Here is a 22,199-nt window from a genome sequence, read left to right as displayed (position 1 = left end):
TGCACAGTTCGATCAGAGCATCGACAGGAGCACCAGTCTTATCAACCGGAAACTCCCCCAGAGCTTTCAGGAATCCAGCCGGATCCAGCCGGCTCCAAGGGCAAACCAGCACAATAGGGTCCACACCCTTACAGAGGGAAGGGCCCCCATCAAGCTCAAACCTCATGAGGAAGTGGTTTGACCATGACAGGGGAGTCAGACACAGATTTCTCACCCTCAGATCAGCCTCTTCCTGCCCTGTTGAGAAAACCAGGTCTAGCGTGTGTCCACATTCATGGGTTGGGCCAATGACATGTTGAGACAGCCCCATGGCCATCACGGAAGCCATGAAGTCCTGAGCCACCCCGGTCAGATCAGACTTGGGATGGAGATTGAAGTCCCCCAGGACCAACATCCTGGAAGTCCTCAACACCAGGTCCGAGACGATCTCTGTCAGCTCAGGCAGGGAGTCTGTTGAGCAGAAGGGTGCACGGTACACCAACAGAATCCCTAATCTGTCTCGGTCGCCCAACTCCAAGTAGAGGCACTCTTGACCCAGCCTTGAGAGGACAGGAAGACCTGCAAGGGAAATAGAGGCTCATTAAACTAAAGCGACCCCCTTCCCTCCCCCCGCCCCGGGCATGGCCGATGCTAAACCAGATACCCGGGTGGACACAGTTGAGAGGGGGATACGTTCCCCTCTCCTGCCCAGGTCTCTGTGATGCAAGCCAGGTCGCCCCCCTCATCCACAATCAGATCGTGGATGAGGGATGTTTTATTATGGACCAACCTGACATTAAGTAACAACACCATCAGGCCCAAGGGGCAGTTGATAAGCATACCCGGAACCTTCCAGTTGAGGGAATAGCCAGAAGGGGGAACAGGTGTCAACCATGTGTCCCTCCTTCTATGCAGACCCATTAATCCCCCAATGCCATAATGCCCATTGCCCATGACCATCCCAATGGTGGCTCCTGCGCACTCCCCAGGCAACCCCGTGGAAGCAGCCAAGTGTGAATCCATTAAAAATGAGCATAATAAAATCAGATTAAAACAATTAAAACAATAAAACCCCACTACTGCCCAGTTACAAATTGAGGAATCTCACCCACAAAGTCTCTGGCCAGCCCAGCTCCCGCACGGCCTTGAATGGCCCAAACGGCGTCATTGCCCTTAGGCCAATGCCCTCCAACCACCAGCCCAAGGCCGTCGGCCCCGGTCACAGCCGGCGAATTAAAGCCCATGGTTCCTCCTCCTCCGTGCCCCACCCCCAGACCGGCGCAGCTCTCACCCACGCCAGAGGGGGGAGGGCAGGAGCAGGGCCCGTGGAGTACTTCACGGCAGGTGGAGGTGGGCCCGATGGCCGGCAGCGTCCTAGGGGTGGTCCTGTGGTGGCAGTGGTCCCACGACAGCGGCGGGTCTTCCGGGCAGCAAGGGTGGACTGTCCGTCCCTTCTGTTGTGATACTGTTTAACATGTAAGTATTTCTATGCAGATCACCTATGGATCATTTCTGCCAGGGCAAGGTGGCAAAGTCCTGTTTCCTTTTCTGTATCAGATGGTTCCAACTGAAGTTCAACAGTACATGGGATTCATACGGTTTCTTCAGCATTTCAGATGGACATGGATTGGGCTTCTGGCTGTGGATGATGACAAAGGGCAAAGATTCCTGCAGACAATGGTGACAATGCTTTCCCAGTATCTCATCTGTGATGCCTTCATAGTGAGAATACCGAAATGGGATTATGTGGAACAGGCAATAGAAGTGGTGTTGCTGCACTGGAAAAGTTACTGTACCATCGCTGAGAGTAAAGCTAATGTAGTCTTTCTTTATGGAGAAGCTCCCTCTTTTCAGTCTTTGACTCTGTTGCTCTTTCTAACACCCTTCTTGGACTTGGCTCCACTGGGTAAAGTGTGGATTATTACTTCCCACTGGGATTTTGCATCACATTCTCTTCAAAAGATGTGGGATATGCAAACCTTTCATGGCTCTATATCTTTCTCCGTTCACTCTAATCAGCCATTACAATTCCAAATGTTTACACAATTGGTAAGACCAAGATGGGCCAAAGAAGACGGTTTTATCCAAGATTTCTGGCAACAGGCATTCAATTGTTTATTAAAAATGCCTGATGTTCAGGAGGAGGGAAAGGAGACCTGCTCAGGAGATGAGAAGCTGGACAGCCTTCCTGGAACTTTCTTTGAAATGAAGATGACCGGCCACAGCTATAATATATACAATGCTGCCTATGCTGTTGCATATGCTTTGCACACCAACTATGAGAGCAGCTCCAAACATAGAAGACTGGCAGAAAGAGAGAGTCCTGCACATCAAAATTTGCAACCATGGCAGGTAGGTGCATCACAAAATATTTTAACCAAGGAGTGATAAACTTATACTCCAGAATTAAAAAGAGGTCCAATTCTACATAAAACAATGCCAGCAAAAATGTTCCTGCATTTGAATTGGTAGTACCAATGCCAGTGTGTGGGATCCACATTTTGTCATATTTGGAAAAGATCCACCAAAATCCATGTGATTGTAGAATTCAGTGTGCATCCTCTTTGTGTGATCCATTTGCATCCCACACATTTCTCCAGGTATCGCTAAATGTGAATCCAGTCCAGAAAAGGGTGATTTTTATAATGATTACTGAGAATCTCTCTCCAACATGGATTCAATGGAGGGAAAAGGCAGCAGCAATGATGGCATCTCCTATATTGGTCCAACTTAGGAATACTTCAGATGCTATTGGGAACACACCTTTGCATTTCATTATAATTTTCACTTTTAACCTAGCTCCATCACTTTCTGAGCAGCATCTCATTCAATAACAATGCTGGGGACATTGTGCATTTTAATGAAAATGGAGAATTGGTTACACAATTTGATGTTACCAACTGGTTGATGTTCCCCAATGGCTCCATGGCTAGAGTGAAAGTTGGAATGCTGGACCCCCAGGCTCCTGCAGGCCAAGAGTTAACCATTGATGATGACCAAATCAGTTGGCATACCAGCTTTAATCAGGTGAGCCATAGCCACAAATGCCTAAATGTTTAAACACAACACAGCTGATTGGCAGGGCATTTACAAGCAATTTGGTGACCAAGTGATACCTGAAAAGTGATGATACAGTTTGGTAATGGCAAGTGCAGCCTTCTCTCCCTCATGGCAGATGCTCAGAAACCCACAAATGTTGTGGATTTTAAGCATCCAGTGGCATGCTCATCCACTCCCATGCTCATTCCCCATTTCAGTTAGAAAACAGTGATTCCCTGCCTTCTAGTTATACAGCTGTTGAGTGGAATGGAAGGAGGCTGGGAAACTACCAGCAGTCAGTGCAACTCCACAGCCTCAGTTACCTTCCTTTCCTCTGGCAGTCACCTTCTCTTTGAGGCAGCCAGTATATTTCTCTCTTCAGTGCATGGGCACAAAATGGCCTCAAGTCTCCCAGAGAAGGATCAAGAGACATTTGGATTGTACCTTTAAACTTCATTGAGAACAGGCTTATGGTGCAGGAGTTCTTTTCAGAATGACATCTTTTAGCTCCAGAAACTGCTAAGGCAGCTCTGTTGTACTGGAAAGCCTCACACTAGTTCTGGGGAGTGACCAAAGTCCCAAAAAGAAAAGAAAAATATTGGGAACTGCCCAAAGTCCCACTCGATCTGGCGACTGCCCAGAGTTCTGCTGTCATGTCATAACAACATGGAAATCACTGCTTTCAAAGCTGCTGGTATTCTGCAACATCTCTTATGAGTTTATTAAATGATTCCTTGAAGAGCAAGTATGAAGTGGTAAGCCAACCCTTCTGCATTTGGGTGCTTCCTGCTTATCCTGCTAAAATGATTATAGAGGTTCTTCCTCCCACCAATATCTGCTTTCACAATAAAATCGCAATTTCATGGGGATGGCATGTCCAAGCAGCTTTCCCTAGCTGACAAAGATTTCAGCCTCACAGATTCCTAGTGGGACACAATCTCTTGGAACTTGTTTAATGATCCAATTTCCATCCAATCTCTGCATAGCATCTCTGCACAGAGGATTACTTAACCTTGTCCCATCCATGCTTTTCTACAGGTGGTGCCCACTTCCATGTGCAATGGCCATTGCTATCCAGGCTCCAGCAGAAAAAAGAAGGAGCGAGAGAAATTTTGCTGCTATGACTGTGCTCCATGTCCAGAAGGCATGATCTCTCACCTGAAGGGTATGTGGCCTAATGTGCAAACACAACCTCTTTATACAGCTTATTCATAAAGTATTTATCTGGGGAATGTGTACTCCATCAACATTGATTGAAAAGCTCTTTGACACAGAAGTCTTTTAAAAGAATCAATTTAATGAACACACACACAGAGGACAGGTAATAGATACAATATTAAAGAAGATACAGAAAACATCAAACATCTTTCTCTCTGCCAGAATGAGCAAAGGTACAGGGAGGCAAGGCTCATATCCCTCATCCCTTAATGTTTTAGGTTCAATTACCAGTCTCTACAGCTTTGGATGTGCGGCGAACTGGGTTATAACATGCCTTGAAGTGCTGCCCAATTGCAAAGCTTTTGTAATTGGAGGGTAACACAAGAATTCCAACATTCACCATGGTAAAAGTGACAAATCATGGCAAGAGGTTTACTAGTACACTGGAAAAGTATGTAGCATTATTATTCCCGCATTCTACATGAGTTTTCAGACAGCGAAAGAACAAATTTGTCCAAAAGCTAATTTCATTCATAGCTTAAATGATTCATTTTGTCAGCATCAGTAATTTTCCGCCCTTCTTTTCTTATTTCTAGATATGGATGCTTGCGTCAAGTGCCCAGATGATCAATACCCTAACAAGGAACAAACACAATGTGTTCCCAAGATTCTGAGCTACCTCTCTTATGAAGAAGCTCTAGGCATCACATTGACTAGCTTGGCTATTTCATTCTCTTTCATCACAATGTTCGTGCTTGGCACTTTTCTCAAGCACAAGGACACCCCCATAATCAAAGCCAACAACCGAAGCATCACCTACATCCTTCTCACCTCCCTCCTTCTTTGCTTCCTTTCCACCTTGCTTTTCATTGGGCAGCCTGCAAAGGTGACCTGCCTTCTGCAACAAATGGTTTTCAGCATTGTCTTCTCTGTGGCCCTTTCCAGCATCTTGGCCAAAACCATCACTGTGCTTCTGGCGTTTGTGGCTACAAAGCCAGGGTCCAGCATGAGGAAAAGAATGGGGAAAGGACTAGCCAATTCCATTGCCCTTTCTGGCTCCTTAATTCAAGCAGCCATTTGTTCACTTTGGCTAGGCACGAACCCTCCATTTCCAGATGTGGACATGCATTCACTGGATGACAAAATCATTCTGGAATGCAATGAAGGGTCTGCCCCCATGTTTTATTGTATCTTGGGCTTCTTGGGATCCCTGGCTATAGTCAGCTTCTCTGTGGCTTTCCTAGCCAGGAAGTTGCCTGATGCTTTCAATGAGGCCAAGTTCATCACCTTCAGCATGCTGGTCTTCTGCAGTGTGTGGTTGTCCTTTGTTCCAGCCTACCTGAGCACCAAAGGGAAATATGTGGTGGCCGTGGAAATCTTTGCCATCTTGTCATCCAGTGCTGGACTGCTGGGTTGCATCTTTGGCCCCAAATGCTATATTATTGTACTCAGGCCTGAGCTGAACAGCAGGGAGCACCTAATAAGAAGGAAAACATGAAGCAATAGATTTTTTTCCCCTGGAAATGTTAATGATAGGGATGCTCCCCCTCTCCCTTAATTCCCAGTTGTCATGTGCTCCACCCTACAGCATTAGGGTTTGGTTGCTTCCCCTGCAAATCCGCATCGCCACAAACTGGGGAGCAACCTGGCATGAAATTCTTGCCACAGGACCCACACTAATGCTGACAGGCACCCTGGGATCCATGTAGGCTCTGGTACTTTACAGTCATGTGGGTAGGTCTACCAGTGTGTCCTCCTCACTGCCGCCATTCCTATTTATCTCTGTGTTCTTGGTCTATCAAGCCCACCTCACTTTCGATGTGAAGATACTTAGGAATAAACAAAACTACCTGTATCAAAGATGACAGATTGATTATTGAACACGGAGATGACATATACAGGATTACACCCAAGCAAAAGAAGGCTTTTTCTTGAGTAGACCAGGGGATGCTCCATGGACCTCTGCAGTTTCCTCAGGAAGTGACACATCAGTTCTTCTCCTCAGGCTGAAAATGAAACGCAGTTCCTATTTCCAGGAAATATTGTTTAACACAACATAACATGGCTAATAATCCTAAATGGGATAAAATTCTATTGGAAATCACTGTGGTAAAGCTGACGGCCACATATCCCCATGCACAGATACCTTTGGCTGAAGCTAAATATGTCTCTGGGGAAGGGAGCCCATTCTCTTGCCATTTTATTTTACTATTATTAGTATTAGAAGAACCCATGGTGGCTTCTCTTTTATCCTCAGACACACACACCCTGTGGTAGCCTCAAAATCAGGGCGAGCAGAATAGGATTCAGAAATTCTGTGGATCCATCTCTGTTTCACTTTCAGAATAGCTCTTGCCATTTCAAACCTCATCCTCATCCTCAACCTCATCCTCAAACTCATCCTGCATTTGCAGGCCACCCTTCATCTTCCAAGCAACTCAAGATGGCTTGTTCATTTTATCCTCATAGAATCCACCCAGTAAGAGCCTCAGAATCAGGAAGTGCAGAAAAGGGATTCCAAAGTATTTGGACCCTGCATTGTTCCTCTGGGCTCTGAGAACTTAGAGTTGTCACTGCTGAGACATTTTCCAGAGACCCAGGCCAGCACTCTTAACTACCACACACCACTGACTCTCAAACAGGAAAACAACATTTGTAGAACGCAGGACAATATGTCTCACAATTTCCCCAACCATTATGCAATGCCAAACACCCTGTCAAGCTGATAATTTCCCAGTAATTATCTAAATCACTGGTTTCCATTCTGTTACTGCATGATTTTCCATGGCATGCACGCAAAAGCCACAATCAACAATCAGCATCTGTAAAAAGCTTCAAACTCAATGTTATCCTCAGATCTCAAGGGCAGGGCATTGCCTTTCATTTGGATGATCATTTCAGAGATGTCTCCAACATTGGAATCTCCACTTAAAAAATCTCTTGAAATTTAATGTTGTAAAATTGCTGTAGATGTTGATATTTAAAAGAAAAAGAAGCTTATAATTCTGAAGCATCATTAGTGCCTAAGGAATGCAGATAAAAGATAACGGGCACTGATGGACAGATAGAAGTATCTATCAGGCCACTTTACTGGTGTGCAGTTTTTCCCATTGTCCAGATATTCTATTAAAGAGCAATGGAGCAATACAACATTCAATGAAGATACTAGCAGAACGGGTCATACAAATCTTTTAAAAGCTAGTGATGAGACATAGGAATGGAGCTTTGCAGAAGTTTTCTCAGCAGAATGTTCAAGGTGATGCTGCTACTTTTATTGTTCCTTCTGTCATACTGTGTGCAAGAGATGTTTTATCAATTGCACATCAACTGAAGATGCCCTCTACATTCGGCATAGATTTTACCAACCTGGTGACCTTGTCATCAGAGGGATTGTTTCTCAGGTCATCTGTCTCTATAATCACCTCAGTTTCATGGAAGAACCTGCACAAATGCTACTAGGTGAACCCATGTAAGGCACAGGTCTTCAGTCTCTCTCTCTTACTCCCTTTCCACATGTTAATCTATTTTAATTTTACTTCATCCTGAAAGCATCACTATGTGTGTGTGTATGAAAACGTTCAACTTCCTCTTTTTTGTTACTCATTTCATCTCGTTGTACTGCAGAAATATCACCATGGTTCATTATTGTAATTCTTTTCACCCATGTATGTTCCCAGACCTCTTTCTGCATTTCACAGGGACAAGTCTGGTTTGTGCAGGGTGCACATTGTAAATCAACCCATGGTTAAGGTTGCTCATGAGAGAATGTGTCTTCTGCAGGCATTTACAGACACACTCCTGTCCCCTGTCCCCAGTTGTTCAGATTTGCAACATCATTTCTACTTTCCGCTTGCAATATTGTTTGAACGGATGCACTCAAACTGAATCATGTCAGAGAGAGTTTTAGCACTTGGATTGTATGGATCTTGAATAATGAGTGATCTTTAACCAACTCATCAATTATAGTCACTTTGCCTCAAGGCTGTATAACTGAATGGCTAAATAGGGCTTTGTGAACAGATTTTGGGTCACTGCATGGCTCCCATTTTCCTGAATATTTTGGGACATTCTGGGGCCAAGCTTCCCAGTTACGTGCCTAGAGTGTGTCCAGGTTGGTAAGCCCTGGCTTCTTTCAGCTATTTTTTAAAAAGAAAAAATCCACCAAACTTTCAATATGAGCTATATTCTTCTTATGTTGGTTTTTATTGCTTTTACTGGTATGCAGAGGTGACAGCTCCAATTAATGCACACAACACAGTATTCAGCAATGCCTGATCTCAAAATACTTCATGCCCTTCCTCATCTTTGGTTAAATATCAGTTTCAAAGCTCTTATCATATTTGACTTCTCTCTGGCATCTTCTTCAACTATGTACAATGATTTTGAGCTTTACCTCTGTCCTGGAAGCATGAAGGTGATGGGGACGTGGAGTCCAGTTCTGTGCCCAAGAACAACCAACATGTCCTGGGCTTGGCTCTTGCTGTGAAGGAGATCAATGAGAACCTCCACATCTTACCCAATATCTCCCTGGGCTTCCACATCCTCAATAGCTACTACTCAGCCAAGATGACCTTCAAGGCCACCCTCAACCTGCTTTCCACACAACACAGGCATGTCCCCAGCTACAAGTGCCATGACCAGACTGTTCTGATAGCTGTCACTGGGGGATGCCTTTCTGAAATCTCTGCCAATGTGGCCCTCCTTTTCATCAATCTTGAAGTTTCCGCAGGTAAGGCACATGCATTTTTTTACAGATGTGACAAACCATCTACTTCATCTTAGTGAACCATCAAGGAACAAGCTGAATGATCTTTCAGTCTACATGTTCATGAAATGTAGAAAAAGTGTCAAAGTTTTTAGTTGGATTCTCTACTTGTCAGGAAGCAGTACATCAACAGAAACCAATCTTCCAATTTGAAACAATTTGACCATGGTGCCAATCAGGGTAGATAAAATAAATTATTTCATTTTTTAAATAATATTTTTAAATTTAAATCTTATTTATTTAAACTAGATTTTTATTTAAATTGTGTTTTTTTAAAATAAAGTGTGTTTTGAGGAAAAATCTATGTAAGGATGGTTTTTCTTTAAGATACATTATAGTCCAAAGTTTATTCATCATGAAATAAGGATTAATTTTTTAATATATAGCATGTTGCTGCATATTTATGTAATGTTTATGTTTTTGTAAATGAAATCCATTAATTGATTCACAATGTCATCGACTTTCAAAGGATTATATAAGGTTATTGGGCAGTTCTTCTATCTAGGAGATATGATCACAGATGCTTGGTTTTAAAGTACTCATAACTCTGTGTCTGCAGAGATGGCATGCTTCTTTTTCTCAGCAAATATGTTATAAAATATATAGAGTTGAGAAAATGACCTTAGTCCCACTTATCCCTTGCAAATTCATGTACCCTCTTAAGTGTTAAGTTTCAAAAAATTAAATGCGTAGAAGATTGTTGGCAGTGGAATAAATCTGCACATGAGGCTATGTGAGAGCAGGAAGGGCAAGCAGTAAAAGTGAAAGTTAAATCTTTCGAGCAGAATACTCCACAAGTCATTGGATCTTTTTGTTTATAGCCTGAAGTTGTTAATATTATTCTTTCCCTAGAAGAAAAAAAGTATAACGTCAGCAGGCCATAAAAGAGACTCAGTTTTGGAATATTTTAATGAAGTTCCTCTTTGTACAGGTAAGGCAGGCAAGCTTGCAAAACTGTAATTTAAACTTAGTCTTTCTGACTAGTGATTTCAATTGTTATTTAAATTGCAATGTAAATTTATTTATTTATTTATAGAATTTGTATGCTGTCCATATCTCTGGACGGCTTGCAACATTAATCAGAATAAAATAAATTAACTATTCCACACTGGCTGAAAATCCAATAAAATACAAACAATACAATTAAAATATCGATCGAAAAAAAGGGTCTTGACCTGGTGCCGAAAAACATATAATGACAGTGCCAGGCAGACCTTTCTAGGGAGCACATTTCATAGTTGGGGCGCCACTGCAGAGAAGGCCTCCTCTGGGTACTATGTCTCCAAACGATTTAATTTAAATCAAATCCTGGTGTCAATGGACTCTGCACCAATGCTTGCTGTTCAACATTTGTTGATTAGTGGCAAAAATGAAGATGCAGAAAGATCATATTTGAGACTTGTGCATCACACTAAAGGGAGGGAGTTGACACTTCTGAAAACAGGTATTTCCTGATAAGGGGTACAATACAGAGTGGCATAAAAATAGCAAAAAGGAATTCTGCAGAAATTAATCTGATGTCCTTTGGATGACATAAAAACAAAATGCTGCAGAGTAGGAGGTTGTGGGGTAATTTCTGCATGCTTGTACTGAAGGTGATGGTGATGTTCCTCTACAGACCTGTATAACACTCCACAGTTCAAAGCTCACACAGCATCTTTTGCTAACCATTGCTAACTAGATTTGATAGAACTCAAGGAGTCATCCTAGCCCTTTTAAAGTGTTGTTTACTGGTTGACTGGCAGGCAGGTGGACAGTAAATCTGCTGTGAAATAGGCATGGCAAGGCAGAAAATTTCACATACTAATTTCCATAGAAAATTGAGCATACCTCCCTTACCCCAGAAGGTGCTGTCCATCCGGTCACTAACCCACCATAAAACATCCTGTTCTCCTCTTTCTATCTTGTTATTAATACAATTCAGTAAGTTAAAAGACCAGAGTTTAGCCTACCACAAACTCAAAATGGAAGGAAATATGAAGCTAAGCAGGTACCTTTGCAGTCATGCCCTGTAGATATGATGCTGTGCAAGAGGAAGAAGTATGCCAGGCTTTCACACTCCCCACACTTCTCCCCAAAACATGATAAAACAGTAGTGATGGGGAGAGTATAAATAAATCAACATGTCAAGGTTTATTGTTAGACCCAGTGACCTTTGTTATATATATATAAAGCACTGATTGAGAACTCAGTAAAATTGGACTTTAACATGTATTTATATGCAGGTCACCTATGGATCGTTTCTACCAGGTCAAGAGGGCAAAGTCCTTTTCCCTTTTCTGTACCAGATGGTCCCTAATGAAGCCCTACAATACATGGGAGCCGTACAGCTATTTCAACATTTCAGATGGACTTGGATTGGGCTCCTGGCTGTGGGTGATGACAAAGGGGAAAGGTTCTTGCAGACAATGGTTCCAGTGCTTGCCCAGAATCTCATCTGTGACATCTTCATACTGTGAATACCAAAATGGGATTATGTGGACCAGCTGATAGATGGGATGATGCAACACTGGAAAAGCTACAATACTATCATTGAGAGCAAAGCTAGTGCAGTCCTTGTATATGAAGAACCTCCATGCTTTCAGATAATAAGTATGTTGCTGTTCCTAGCACTCTTCCTGGATTTGCAACCACTGAGCAAAGTGTGGATTGTTACTTCCCACTGGAATTTTGCATTACATTCTATTCAAAAAATGTGGGATATGCAAACCTTCCATGATTCCATATCCTTCTCTGTTCTCTCTAATCAGCCATTAGGATTCCAAACATTTGCACAGACAGTTAGACCTAACTGGGCCAAAGAAGATGGTTTCATCCAAGACTTCTGGGAACAAGCATTCAACTGTTTACTAAAAACGTCTGATGGGAAGCAGGAGGGCAAGGAGATCTGTTCAGGAGATCAGAAGCTGAAGAGCCTTCCTGGAACCTTCTTTGAAATGAAGATGACTGGTCACAACTATAACATATACAATGCTGCCTATGCGGTTGCAAATGTTTTGCATGCCATCTATGAAACCAGCTCCAAATGCAGAAGACTGGCAGAAAGAAAGAGCTGTGCATGTCAGAACATACAACCATGGCAGGTAAGTGCTTCTGAAGCTAGGAAGGCTTGCATTCTTACATTCCCTATGCAAAGGGAGGCCTAATTCTACAGAAAAACAACAGCAAAATGGTTCCTGTTCAAACATTTGAAATAGTAGTACCCACCTCAACGAGTTAAATCCAGATTTAGTCTTACTTATAGCACATCCACCAAAATCAATGGGCTGTAGATTTTAGTGAGGCTACTCTACACATGACTCATCTGGATCCAGTACATTTCTCAAGACATTACTAAATGTGGTCCTATACAGTAAAAAGATGATTTAAAAAAAAAGATTATTCAGAATCTGCCTCCAACAAGGATTCAGTGGGAGGGAAAATGCAGCAAGGAAAATGGCATCACCTATACAGGCCCAACAAAGGCATACTGCAGATGCTGGTGGGGACACATCTTTGAAGCTTATTGTCATAATACAAAAATTCAATGCCTCTACAATATTTCCCTTTAACATAGCTCCATAAATTTCTAAGCAGCATCTCATTCAATAACAATGCAGGAGACACTGTGTGCTTTAAAGAAAATGGGGAATTGTTTACAGAGTTTGATGTTACCAACTGGCTGATGTTCCCTAATGGCTCCATGGCTAGAGTGAAGGTTGGACACCTGGACCCCCAAGCTCCTGCAGGCCAAGAGTTAACCATTGATGATGACCAAATCAGGTGGCACACAAACTTTAATCAGGTGAGCCACAGCTGCAAATGCCTAAATGTTTAAACATATGCTTGCTGATTGACATGGCATTTAAAAGTGATTTGGTGACTGAGTATTACCATAAAATGATGATATAATTTGGCAATGGAGAATGTGACACTATCACCTTTCAGGAAGAAGCTCAGAAGCCCACAGCTGTGGATCCACTGCCGTGTCCCATCCCTGTATTTGATTGAGATAACTGCAATTTTCTACCTGCAAAATTTAGGCTGGTGAGAGGAATGGAAGGGGGTTGTGGCATTGCCTGCATTCAGCACAACTGCACAGCCTCTATCTCCCTCATCCCACCTTTTCCCTTCTCAGATGGCTTAGGAGGAAATTGACCTAGTTCCCTCTTCAGTGCAGGGACACAAAAAAAACCTACAGGTCTCCTAGACAATGTCAAGAGACCATTGGATTGTATCCTTAAACTTCCTTCCTTTATTGGAGAGGAGAGTGTTTTCTAGAAGGTGATCTCTTAGGTCCAGGAACTGGTAAGGCAACCAGGTGAATTAGAGAGCCATCACACTTGCTCTGTGGAATGGGCCCTTGCACCCCTGCTCAAATACCTGCTCTCTTGGCATGAATACATGTATGTCACCTTCAAAGATGCTGGCAGTTCATAACACATCTTATAAGTTCATTAACTGATTTCTTACAGAGGAAATACAAAGTGCTAAGCCACTTTGTGGGATTTTCTACATATACTGATGAACTAATTATCAAGGTTCTCTCTACTACAGTCTGCTTTCCTGTCAAGGGCCCAATTCCTTCTGGATGGGATGTCCAAGCAGCTCTCCTAGATCATGGGATAAGTGACTGCCAAATATTTCAGCCTCATAGATACCTAGTGGGAATGATCCTCTTGAGAATAGGTTTCTTGAATCCCATCTGAAAAAAAGTGAATTGATTGATGAGCCCAATCCAATTTACTCTTCAGTCCTTGCTAAAGAGGTGTGTGCATGGTACAGTATCTTTGCACAGGTTAGCCTTGTTACTTTCATGTTTTTCTGCAGGAAGTGCCCACTTCCATGTGCAATGTCTACTGCTATCTAGGCTACAGCAGGAAAAAGGAGTGAGAGAAATTTTGCTGCTATGACTATGCTCCATGTCCACAAGGCATGATCTCTCACCTGAAGGGTACATGGACCAATGAAGAAACAAGAACCTTCCATGTAGCTTATTCATGAAAACTTTATCTGGAGAATGAGCACTCCATCAATTTCGGTGAAATTGGTTCTCAACTCATGTGTCTTGAGCATGAGCGGACAAATATACTTGCTTCCATCCCTTTCTGCTTCCAAAACCTCTACCAGAAGAACCCTTAGGGTTCCTTGCAGAAAAGAGCAAAGATATATATTGTGAATGTATGACTACATAATCAGTTTGGCCTCTCTAGTTACAGGATGTTGGGCAAAGTATACCTTGGGTCTGATCTTGTGCTGATGTTCTTGTGTTCAATGACCAGCTTCTGCAAATTGGTGAGGCTAGGGGAAGGTATCATCGTCCTTGAAGTGAGCTCAATTTGCAAATCATTTTAGGAAGAGGGTAACATGAAAGTTATCACTCCCCGTTTTAAAATTGACACATTATACCAAGATCTTTTATATGATATTATCATCATCATCATCATCATCATCATCACATTCTACATGAGCTATTAGGGGAAGAAAAAATGCCTTTTGTCAAAGGCTATGTACTGGGTTCATAGCTTAATTGATTTTTTTCACCAGCATTACTAAATATTTCTTTCCTCTTTTTCCAGATATGGATGCTTGCATCAAATGTCTAGATGATCAATACCTCAACAAGGAACAAACACAATGTGTTCCCAAGGTTCTAAGCTACCTCTCTTACCAAGAAGATTTAGGCATCATCTTGACTAGCTTGGCTATTTCATTGTCTTTCCTCACAGCTTTGGTATTTTGAACTTTTCTCAAGCACAAGAACAGCCCCATAGTCAAAGCCAACAACCGAAGCATCACCTTCATCCTTCTCAGCTCCCTCCTTCTTTGCTTCCTCTCCACCTTGCTCTTCATTGGGCAACCTGGAAAGGTGACCTGCCTCCAGGTAAATTAGAATTCACCTGATTGAGCTGAACAACAGGGAGAACCTAATACGAAGGAAATACTAAAAGGATAAATTATTTTCCTGGAAATGCTGGTGCTAGGGATGGTAACAGTGTTTAAAGAATGGTGCTTATTCCACTTGATTAGGGAAATAAGTATGTGTGGGCTTGATGACCCAATGCCGTCACAATGGCAATGTCTAGAGAGCAAACATTTGGTTAAATTATAGATGTTTCATAAAATAGCTGAAGATTCCAGCTGAGAGTAAGAGGACAAATGCAAAATTCGTTTGTAGAATGTTCAGCTAAACGTCAGAAGAGCAGCTGAGTAGGCACAACATAGGGGCAGAAGTACACCAAGCACTTCCAGTCTGACAACATTTACAGTCCTTTCATACACAATATTTGGGGAAGACAGTTTCTCTAATGACCTTCCATATCAACTGAAGGACATCAGACCTTGGCATGATTCCAAAAAGCTATCCTCACTTTTGACCACTGGGCCCATTCACATGGCTGCTGACAAACATTCCTCACTATTCTTCTGCTACAGTTCATCGCACAGAAATGGCATCATAGGAGAAAGCCCTTCATACATTGCAGAAATATAATTGTAAAAAGGATAGAAAATCTCTTTTTAAAAATTCTGGTACGAATTTGGGAGATGTATAGGGAAGAATTTATGACATTCACCTCACCAATAACTCCAGTTACAGAGATTAGAGCATTTCCAGAAATTTTGAGAGATCGTTTAAGAAAGTCATTTAAAAGAAAACAAAAATTTAGACTATAAGATTGAATGGAGAAAACAAATAATAAGGAAAGGTCAATGACATTATTTGGAAATGAAAAATTAATTTGGTTTAATGTTATGCAATTGGAACAATGGACTAGAGAATGGTTGCAAAAAAATGAGAAGTGTGGAGTCCTTACTAAATTTGAAGAGATTGTGATGAATAGGGCAATTATAGGTGGAATGCAAACAAGGGAGATCATAAGAGAGAGAGAGAGAAGATTTTGTTAGCCAGGGAGTATGTATATGATCTTTTAAAATTTTCATGGGAATTGTATTTAGGGAAGAATATAGACAAGGATGAACTCAATGTTATGTTCAAGTCTCAACCTAGGCATGGTGTGCAGACTTTCCTAATCTCCATGCATTTTATTCAAGAGCAATGGAACTGTTCAAAATTCAAAGGGGGTGCTAGCTAAGTGGTTCATACAAATCTAGAAAACATTACTGATGAGACAGAGGAACTGAGCTTTGCAAAAGACATTTTAAGCAGTATGCACAAGGTGGTGTTGGTTCTTTCATTGCTTCTTCCATGTCATACAATGGGGAAGAGCCGTGCTATCAAATGTACCATGATGAATGATCCCCTGCTCATTCCACATACATTTTACCAGCCAGGTGACCTTGTCATCTGGGGGATTGTTTCTCAGGTCTTCTTCCTCTATAATCACCTCATTTTCATGGAACAGCCTGCACAGACACTACGCAGTGAATTTATGTAAGGCACAGTTCTCTCTCTCTCTCTCTCTCATATATTCTAATTATCCATCATGGTGAACGCATCAGTATAATTCCAGGAAAAAAACTATTCATGTAAGAAAGATGACAGTCCAAGAGGCTTCAAGCTTGTCAGTCATTGTAGATCTACATGTCTCCACTGCTGTGTGTTGCAAAGCACTGGCTAGGGAATTTGTCTATATGGGGCTCACTGAAATGAACGGATCCAATGCATTTCTCTTGGGAGCCTTCCCCAGTGAGGTACCTACAAGATTTACACTTCTGCAACTCCTGTCTGTCCTAACATTCAATCATGCTCTCTGGAGTTGATCGGAGTTGCAACCTAAAAGTTCTGGGATACACTAGGTTACCAAAGGCATTTCTGTGTTTCTGCAGAGTTACCTCATAGCAAAAACTGAGTGGTTTGGTTTTTGTCAGAAGTCTATTCATTCCCTGACATCATTTCCATACCTTCTTTACCCTTTCTCAAAATTTGGGTTTTTAAATTTCTCATTTCATCTTGTAATATTGTGGAGATACTGTACCATCATCATTAGTTCTTATTCTGTTGACCCTTGTACTTGCCTTGACCTCTTTCTGCATTTCACAGGGACAAGCCTTTTTATTCCAGAAACATGGGGTACATTTGAGAACAACTCACCACAAACATTTCTCACCAGAGAATGTGAATAGCACAGGCATTTAGAAATAAAAACTTGTCTCCACTTGTTCACACTTTACACTTTCGAATTGGACAGATTGAACAGCTTCCCTTTAGAAAATAATGGACTCTTTCTACCATTCATCATTTTGTCATCTCTGGAATTCTGCCTTCAAATGTAGATGATTGTAATACCATGCAGCATCATTTCTGCTTTCCACTTGTAATATTCTTGGGATGGATGCACACCAACTGAATCTTTTCAGGAAGAACTGCAGCAACAGGGCCATACAGATCTTGAATACAGGAGTGATCTTTAATGAACTGAATGAATTAAAGCCTCTACGCTGCCTTGCAATATAAATGATTGGCTAAATTGTGGTTTTGGGAACTTATTTCACTTAGTATCTCTTCTTTTCCTGAACTTTTGGGCACTAAGCTTCTAAGTGGGGAGCCTAGATTGTGTCCAGTTTTATACATCCAGCCTTCTTCAAGATTAATTTTAAAGAAAATATGCAAGAAATATTACATAGGAGCTATTTTTTTCGTATTAGTTTTTGTTGTGACCACTGCTATGTGAAGTAGCCAGAGACAATTAATGCACACAACGCCGTACTCAGCAATAGTCTGATCTCAAAATATTTCCTGAACTTCCTTTGCCATTGGAGAAATATCTATTTCAAAGCTCTTGCCTTCTTTTACTTGACTGTAGTATCTTACTTTCCAGGAAGATTTTCAGTTGCCTCTGTGTCTTGGAATGCTCAAGGTGATGCTGACATAGAGTACAAATGCATGTTGCTGTTTCTTTCCTGATGAAATGACCTGTGCCTCTTCTTCCAGTTGTGTGCCTAAGAACTACCAGCATGTCCTGGCCTTGGCTTTTGCTGTGAACGAGATCAATGAGAACTCCCACATCTTACCCAATATCTCCCTGGGCTTCCACATCCTCAAAAGCTACTACACGGCCAAGATGACCTTCAAGGCCACCCTCAACCTGCTTTCCACACAACACAGGCTTGTCTCCAATTATAAGTACCATGACCAGTATGCTCTGATAGCTGTCATTGGAGGATGCCTCTTGGAAATCTCTGCCAATGCGGCCATCCTTTCAGCAATATGGAAGATTCCACAGGTAATTGTGTTCTGGGGTTTGTGCAGATGTGATATACCATCATCTTCATTTGAGTGCAGCATTGGAAAAAATGTGGCAAAACTTTTCAGGAAATGCAGTCAAACTGACACATTTATTAGGTTATTTCACAGCTTGTTAGGAAACTTTATAGCAATGATAGCCACTCTTCCAAGTGGAAGAGGCTTTGGGAGTAGTGCCAATTGGCTTTGCATACAGGTCAGATGTTCAACATTTCTTTACTACTGACATGGATGAGCATATAGAAAGAATATATATGAGACTTGTAGATGACACTAGAGGGGAGCTAACTCTACTGAAAACAGATATTTCCTGATAAGAAGTAAAATGCAGAGTGACATGAAAGTAACAAAGAGAAATTCAGTAGAGATGAATGTTAAGTTCTCTGTAAGAAAAAAAAATTAAAATGCTGCACAGCAGAACATTGCTTGGTGGAATAATGTATTTGATCCCCTTCCCCTGGACCAAATTTCTGCCTGCTTATCCTGGAGGTTACTGAGGTATTCTCCCACACACCAGTATAACTCTCCAGGATTCAAGGCTCACACAGCATTTTATGCTAAACATAGACCCTTACTCTTCTTGAGAGATCTCTAGGCTTACTCCCAGTACTTTGTGAGGGCACTTAGCAGGTCGGTGGGCAGTAAATTTATAGGATTAGAGAGACCTTCTCACATGCTGATTTTCAGAGAGAATTGAGACGGCTACCTATCACACAGCTGTGCCATTTTATTTTATTTCCTACTTTACTTGTTGTTTGTTGTAAACCATCCCAATATTCCAGTGGATGGATGATCTATAAAAGTTTTAAATAAATAAATAATATACAATGATTTAAAAATTGCTGATTCAAAAGGCCAGAGTTCGGCCTATTACAATGGAGCTCAAAAAGCAAGGGAATGGGAAGCTAAAGCAGGTGCCTTCCCAGCCATGCCCTGCAGGGATGATGCTGTGAAAGGTGAATAAGTGTATTGGCTTACAATTTATCCTCCAACTCCCCAAATGTCTACACTTTTCAGGTCAAAATCCAGCTGGGTTAAGGGGAGTGCCTCTTCCTGGTCCCATTTCACCTCTTGAAACATCATTATGCCTCAAAGATTCAATGTTCTAAAATATTGGCAGTTATCAGACATGATATCATTGCAATGTTATGAATCTCAGAATGAACCCCAGCCAATTACTATTGCGTATCCTGCAGTCATTTTTTCACTCATGAAACTCTGCAAGGGAGACATTCTGCTGTGCCTCTTAATTACCAAAAAATGAATATCAGCAAAAAATGATAAAATGCTGTGATGAGGAGAAGATAAACTACTGAGCATGTCAGGGCTTATTGTTATACCCAGTGGCCATCATTACACATCAAAAGTTCACTTAAAGATCTCAGGAAAATGGAATTGGAAGAAAAATACTTTTCAATTCTCTCTTGTTCAAGTGGAATATGACATTGCCGCTCTTTCAGATGATAACCCTTTTGTCCCTTGAGAAATCACAACTAGGAAAGCATCCAATAGATTTAATAAAATCACTGTAAAAAGGGGAAAGTTGTATGGGGGGGTGGGATTGAATGTGCTCTCTCTCTCTCTCTCTCTCTCTCTCTCTCTCTCTCTCTCTCATTTTAAATTGCTAAAATGTAACTGAATTTCCTGAACTTTCTGGAGTTTCTACATGAACATATCTAGATTGCACTTCTACAAGCCATTTCAATTTTAGGCATTTATACAAATTAGTATGATCTCTGGTCACTACTTATACATGTAGAATTTCAGTGTACTGAATTGACTTGAGATAGCAATCAGTATTGTGCCAACAAAAATGCATGCTTTCCAAAGAAAAATCCCCATTCACTGCAGTAATTCTTACTCGGGCATTTCACAGCACTTCATTCACTGGAATTTTAGCCTGTACAGAGAAAACTATAATTCCCAAGCAGTAAGAAATGAATTCTAGTTTATTTCACACTGACCATATGCTGGAGATCTTTCATAAAGGGCCTAAGAGATCCTTCAAAGGGAGAATTTTAATACTGGATTTCCTGCATGAGCGAGGGTTTCATAAAAGTGCTTTAATTTAACATGTAACTATTTCTATTCAGATCACCTATGGGTCATTTCTGCCAGGACAAGGGGGCAAAGTCCTGTTCCCTTTTCTGTTCCAGATGGTCCCAAATGAAGCCTATCAATACATGGGAGTTGTGAGGCTACTTAAGCATTTTGGATAGATTTGGATTGGGCTTTGTGCTGCAGATGATGACAAAGGACAAAGGTTTTTGCAGACAATGGTGCCAATGCTTGTCCTGAATCTCATCTGTGATGCCTTCATACTGAGAATACCAAAATGTGATTATGTGGACCAGCTGATAGAAGTGGTGTTGCAGCAATGGGAAAGCTACAATAATGTCATAAAGAGCAAAGCCAATGTAGTTCTTGTATATGGAGAAACACCCTCTTTTCAGTCTTTGAGTATGTTGCTTTTTTTAGCACCCCTCTTGGAATTTTCACCACTGGGTAAAGTGTGGATTATTACTTCACACTGGGGTTTTGCATCACATTCTCTTCAAAAGCTGTGGGATATGCAAACTTTCCATGGTTCCATATCCTTCTCTGTTCACTCTAATCAGCCATTAGGATTCCAAACATTTACAAAGAATGTTAGACCTTTGTAGACCAGAGAAGACGGTTTCATCCAAGACTTCTGGCAACAGGCATTCAACTGTTTCAGATGGGAGGGAGGAGGGCAGGGCGACCTGCTCCGGGGATGAAAAGCTGGAGATACTTCCTCAAACATTCTTTGAAATGGAAATGACTGGCCACAGCTATAACATATGCAATGCTGCATATGCTGTTGCACACTCTGCATGTCACCCATGTAACTGGTTCCAAAAGCAGAAGACTTGCAAAAAGAGAGAGTCCTGCACATCAGACTGTACAACCATGGCAGGTAAGGGCATCTAAAGATATTTTAACCAAAGATTTTGTAAAGTTACAGCCCAGGGATTAATGGAGGTCCAGTTCTTCATAACACAATGTCAGCTAGAAGGTTGGTACTAGTCATGCCTGGAGTAGGTCTACCCAATTCAATGGGGCTGTAGATTTCACTGAGTCAGCACTAAAGGTGGATCAAGTTCAAAGATTATTATTTCAATGTTTATTCAGAATCTGCCTCCAAGAGGGATCCAATAGGAGTGAATCCGTAGATACCCTCACTTACATTGATCCAACAGAGGAATAATGCAGATGCTGGCCGGTTCACACCTCTGAATTTCTTTACAATTATTGCAATACCTCTGCTAATTTTCCCTTTCAACTCAGCTCCATCAATTTCTAAGCAGCATCTCATTTAACAACAATGCTGGAGATACTGTGCATTTTAAAGAACATTGAGTGCTGGTTACAGAGTTTGATGTTACCAACTGACTGATGTTCCCCAATGGCTCCAAGGCTAGAGAAAAGGTTGGAAGGCTGGACCTCCAAGCTCCTGCAGCCCAAGAGTTAACCATTGATGATGAGCAAATCACATGGCATGCAAGCTTTAATCAGGTGAGCCACAGCTGCAAATGCCTAAATGTTTTAACACAACACTGCTGATTGGCATGGAATTTACAAGCAATTTGGTTACCAAGTGATACCTGAAAAGTGGTGATACAGTTTGGTAATGGCAAGTGCAGCCCCCTTACCCTCATGACAGATGCTCAGAAGCCCACAAATGTATTTTTCAAGCATCCAGAGGCATGCTTATCCACTGCCAGCCTCATTCCCTGTGTTTCAGCTAGAAAACTGCCATATTCGGCCATCTAGTTATACGGCTGTTGTTCGGGAGGGAAGGAGGCTTTAATCAGGTGAGCCACAACTGCAAATTCTTAATGTTTAAACATATCCCTGCTGATTGGCATGACATTTACAAATGATTTGGACATGGAGTGCTACCATAAAAGTGATGATATGGTTTGACAATTGAGAGTGTGGCCCTATCATGTTTGAGGAAGAGGCTAAGAAGCCCAGAGATGTGGATGCTTATGAGCATGTGGGGCAAGTCATGAGGCATGGTGGTAGCAAGTTCTGCCACTTCCATGTCTC

General features: G+C 41.7%; 1 protein-coding gene and 1 pseudogene across 1 annotated transcript; both read left to right on the top strand.

The window, feature by feature from the left end:
- The first annotated feature begins 2,103 nt into the window (after window positions 1-2,103).
- LOC123033470 (vomeronasal type-2 receptor 26-like) lies at window positions 2,104-5,674 on the top strand. The gene is made up of 4 exons (XM_044450075.1): window positions 2,104-2,331; window positions 2,779-3,006; window positions 4,057-4,183; window positions 4,773-5,674. Exons 1-4 carry the CDS (start codon window positions 2,104-2,106, stop codon window positions 5,672-5,674), a joined length of 1,485 nt encoding a protein of 494 aa, XP_044306010.1.
- Window positions 5,675-6,237: 563 nt separating this feature from the next.
- LOC123033469 overlaps window positions 6,238-22,199 on the top strand; it is an 18,511-nt pseudogene continuing 2,549 nt past the window's right edge.

The sequence above is a fragment of the Varanus komodoensis genome, unplaced genomic scaffold (assembly GCF_004798865.1).
Source record: "Varanus komodoensis strain SLA01 unplaced genomic scaffold, ASM479886v1 scaffold62, whole genome shotgun sequence".
In the NCBI taxonomy this organism is placed as follows: domain Eukaryota; kingdom Metazoa; phylum Chordata; class Lepidosauria; order Squamata; family Varanidae; genus Varanus; species Varanus komodoensis.
The sequence above is the reverse complement of the archived record's forward strand: the minus strand, read 5'-3'. Positions and strand labels throughout refer to the sequence as shown.

Coding starts and splice junctions, on each gene's coding strand:
- LOC123033470 (XM_044450075.1), top strand. CDS start 2,104: ATGCCTGATGTTCAGGAGGAGGGAAAGGAGACCTGCTCAGGAGATGAG. Junction 2,332..2,778: donor AAAATTTGCAACCATGGCAG/GTAGGTGCATCA, acceptor CTTTTAACCTAG/CTCCATCACTTTCTGAGCAG. Junction 3,007..4,056: donor GGCATACCAGCTTTAATCAG/GTGAGCCATAGC, acceptor GCTTTTCTACAG/GTGGTGCCCACTTCCATGTG.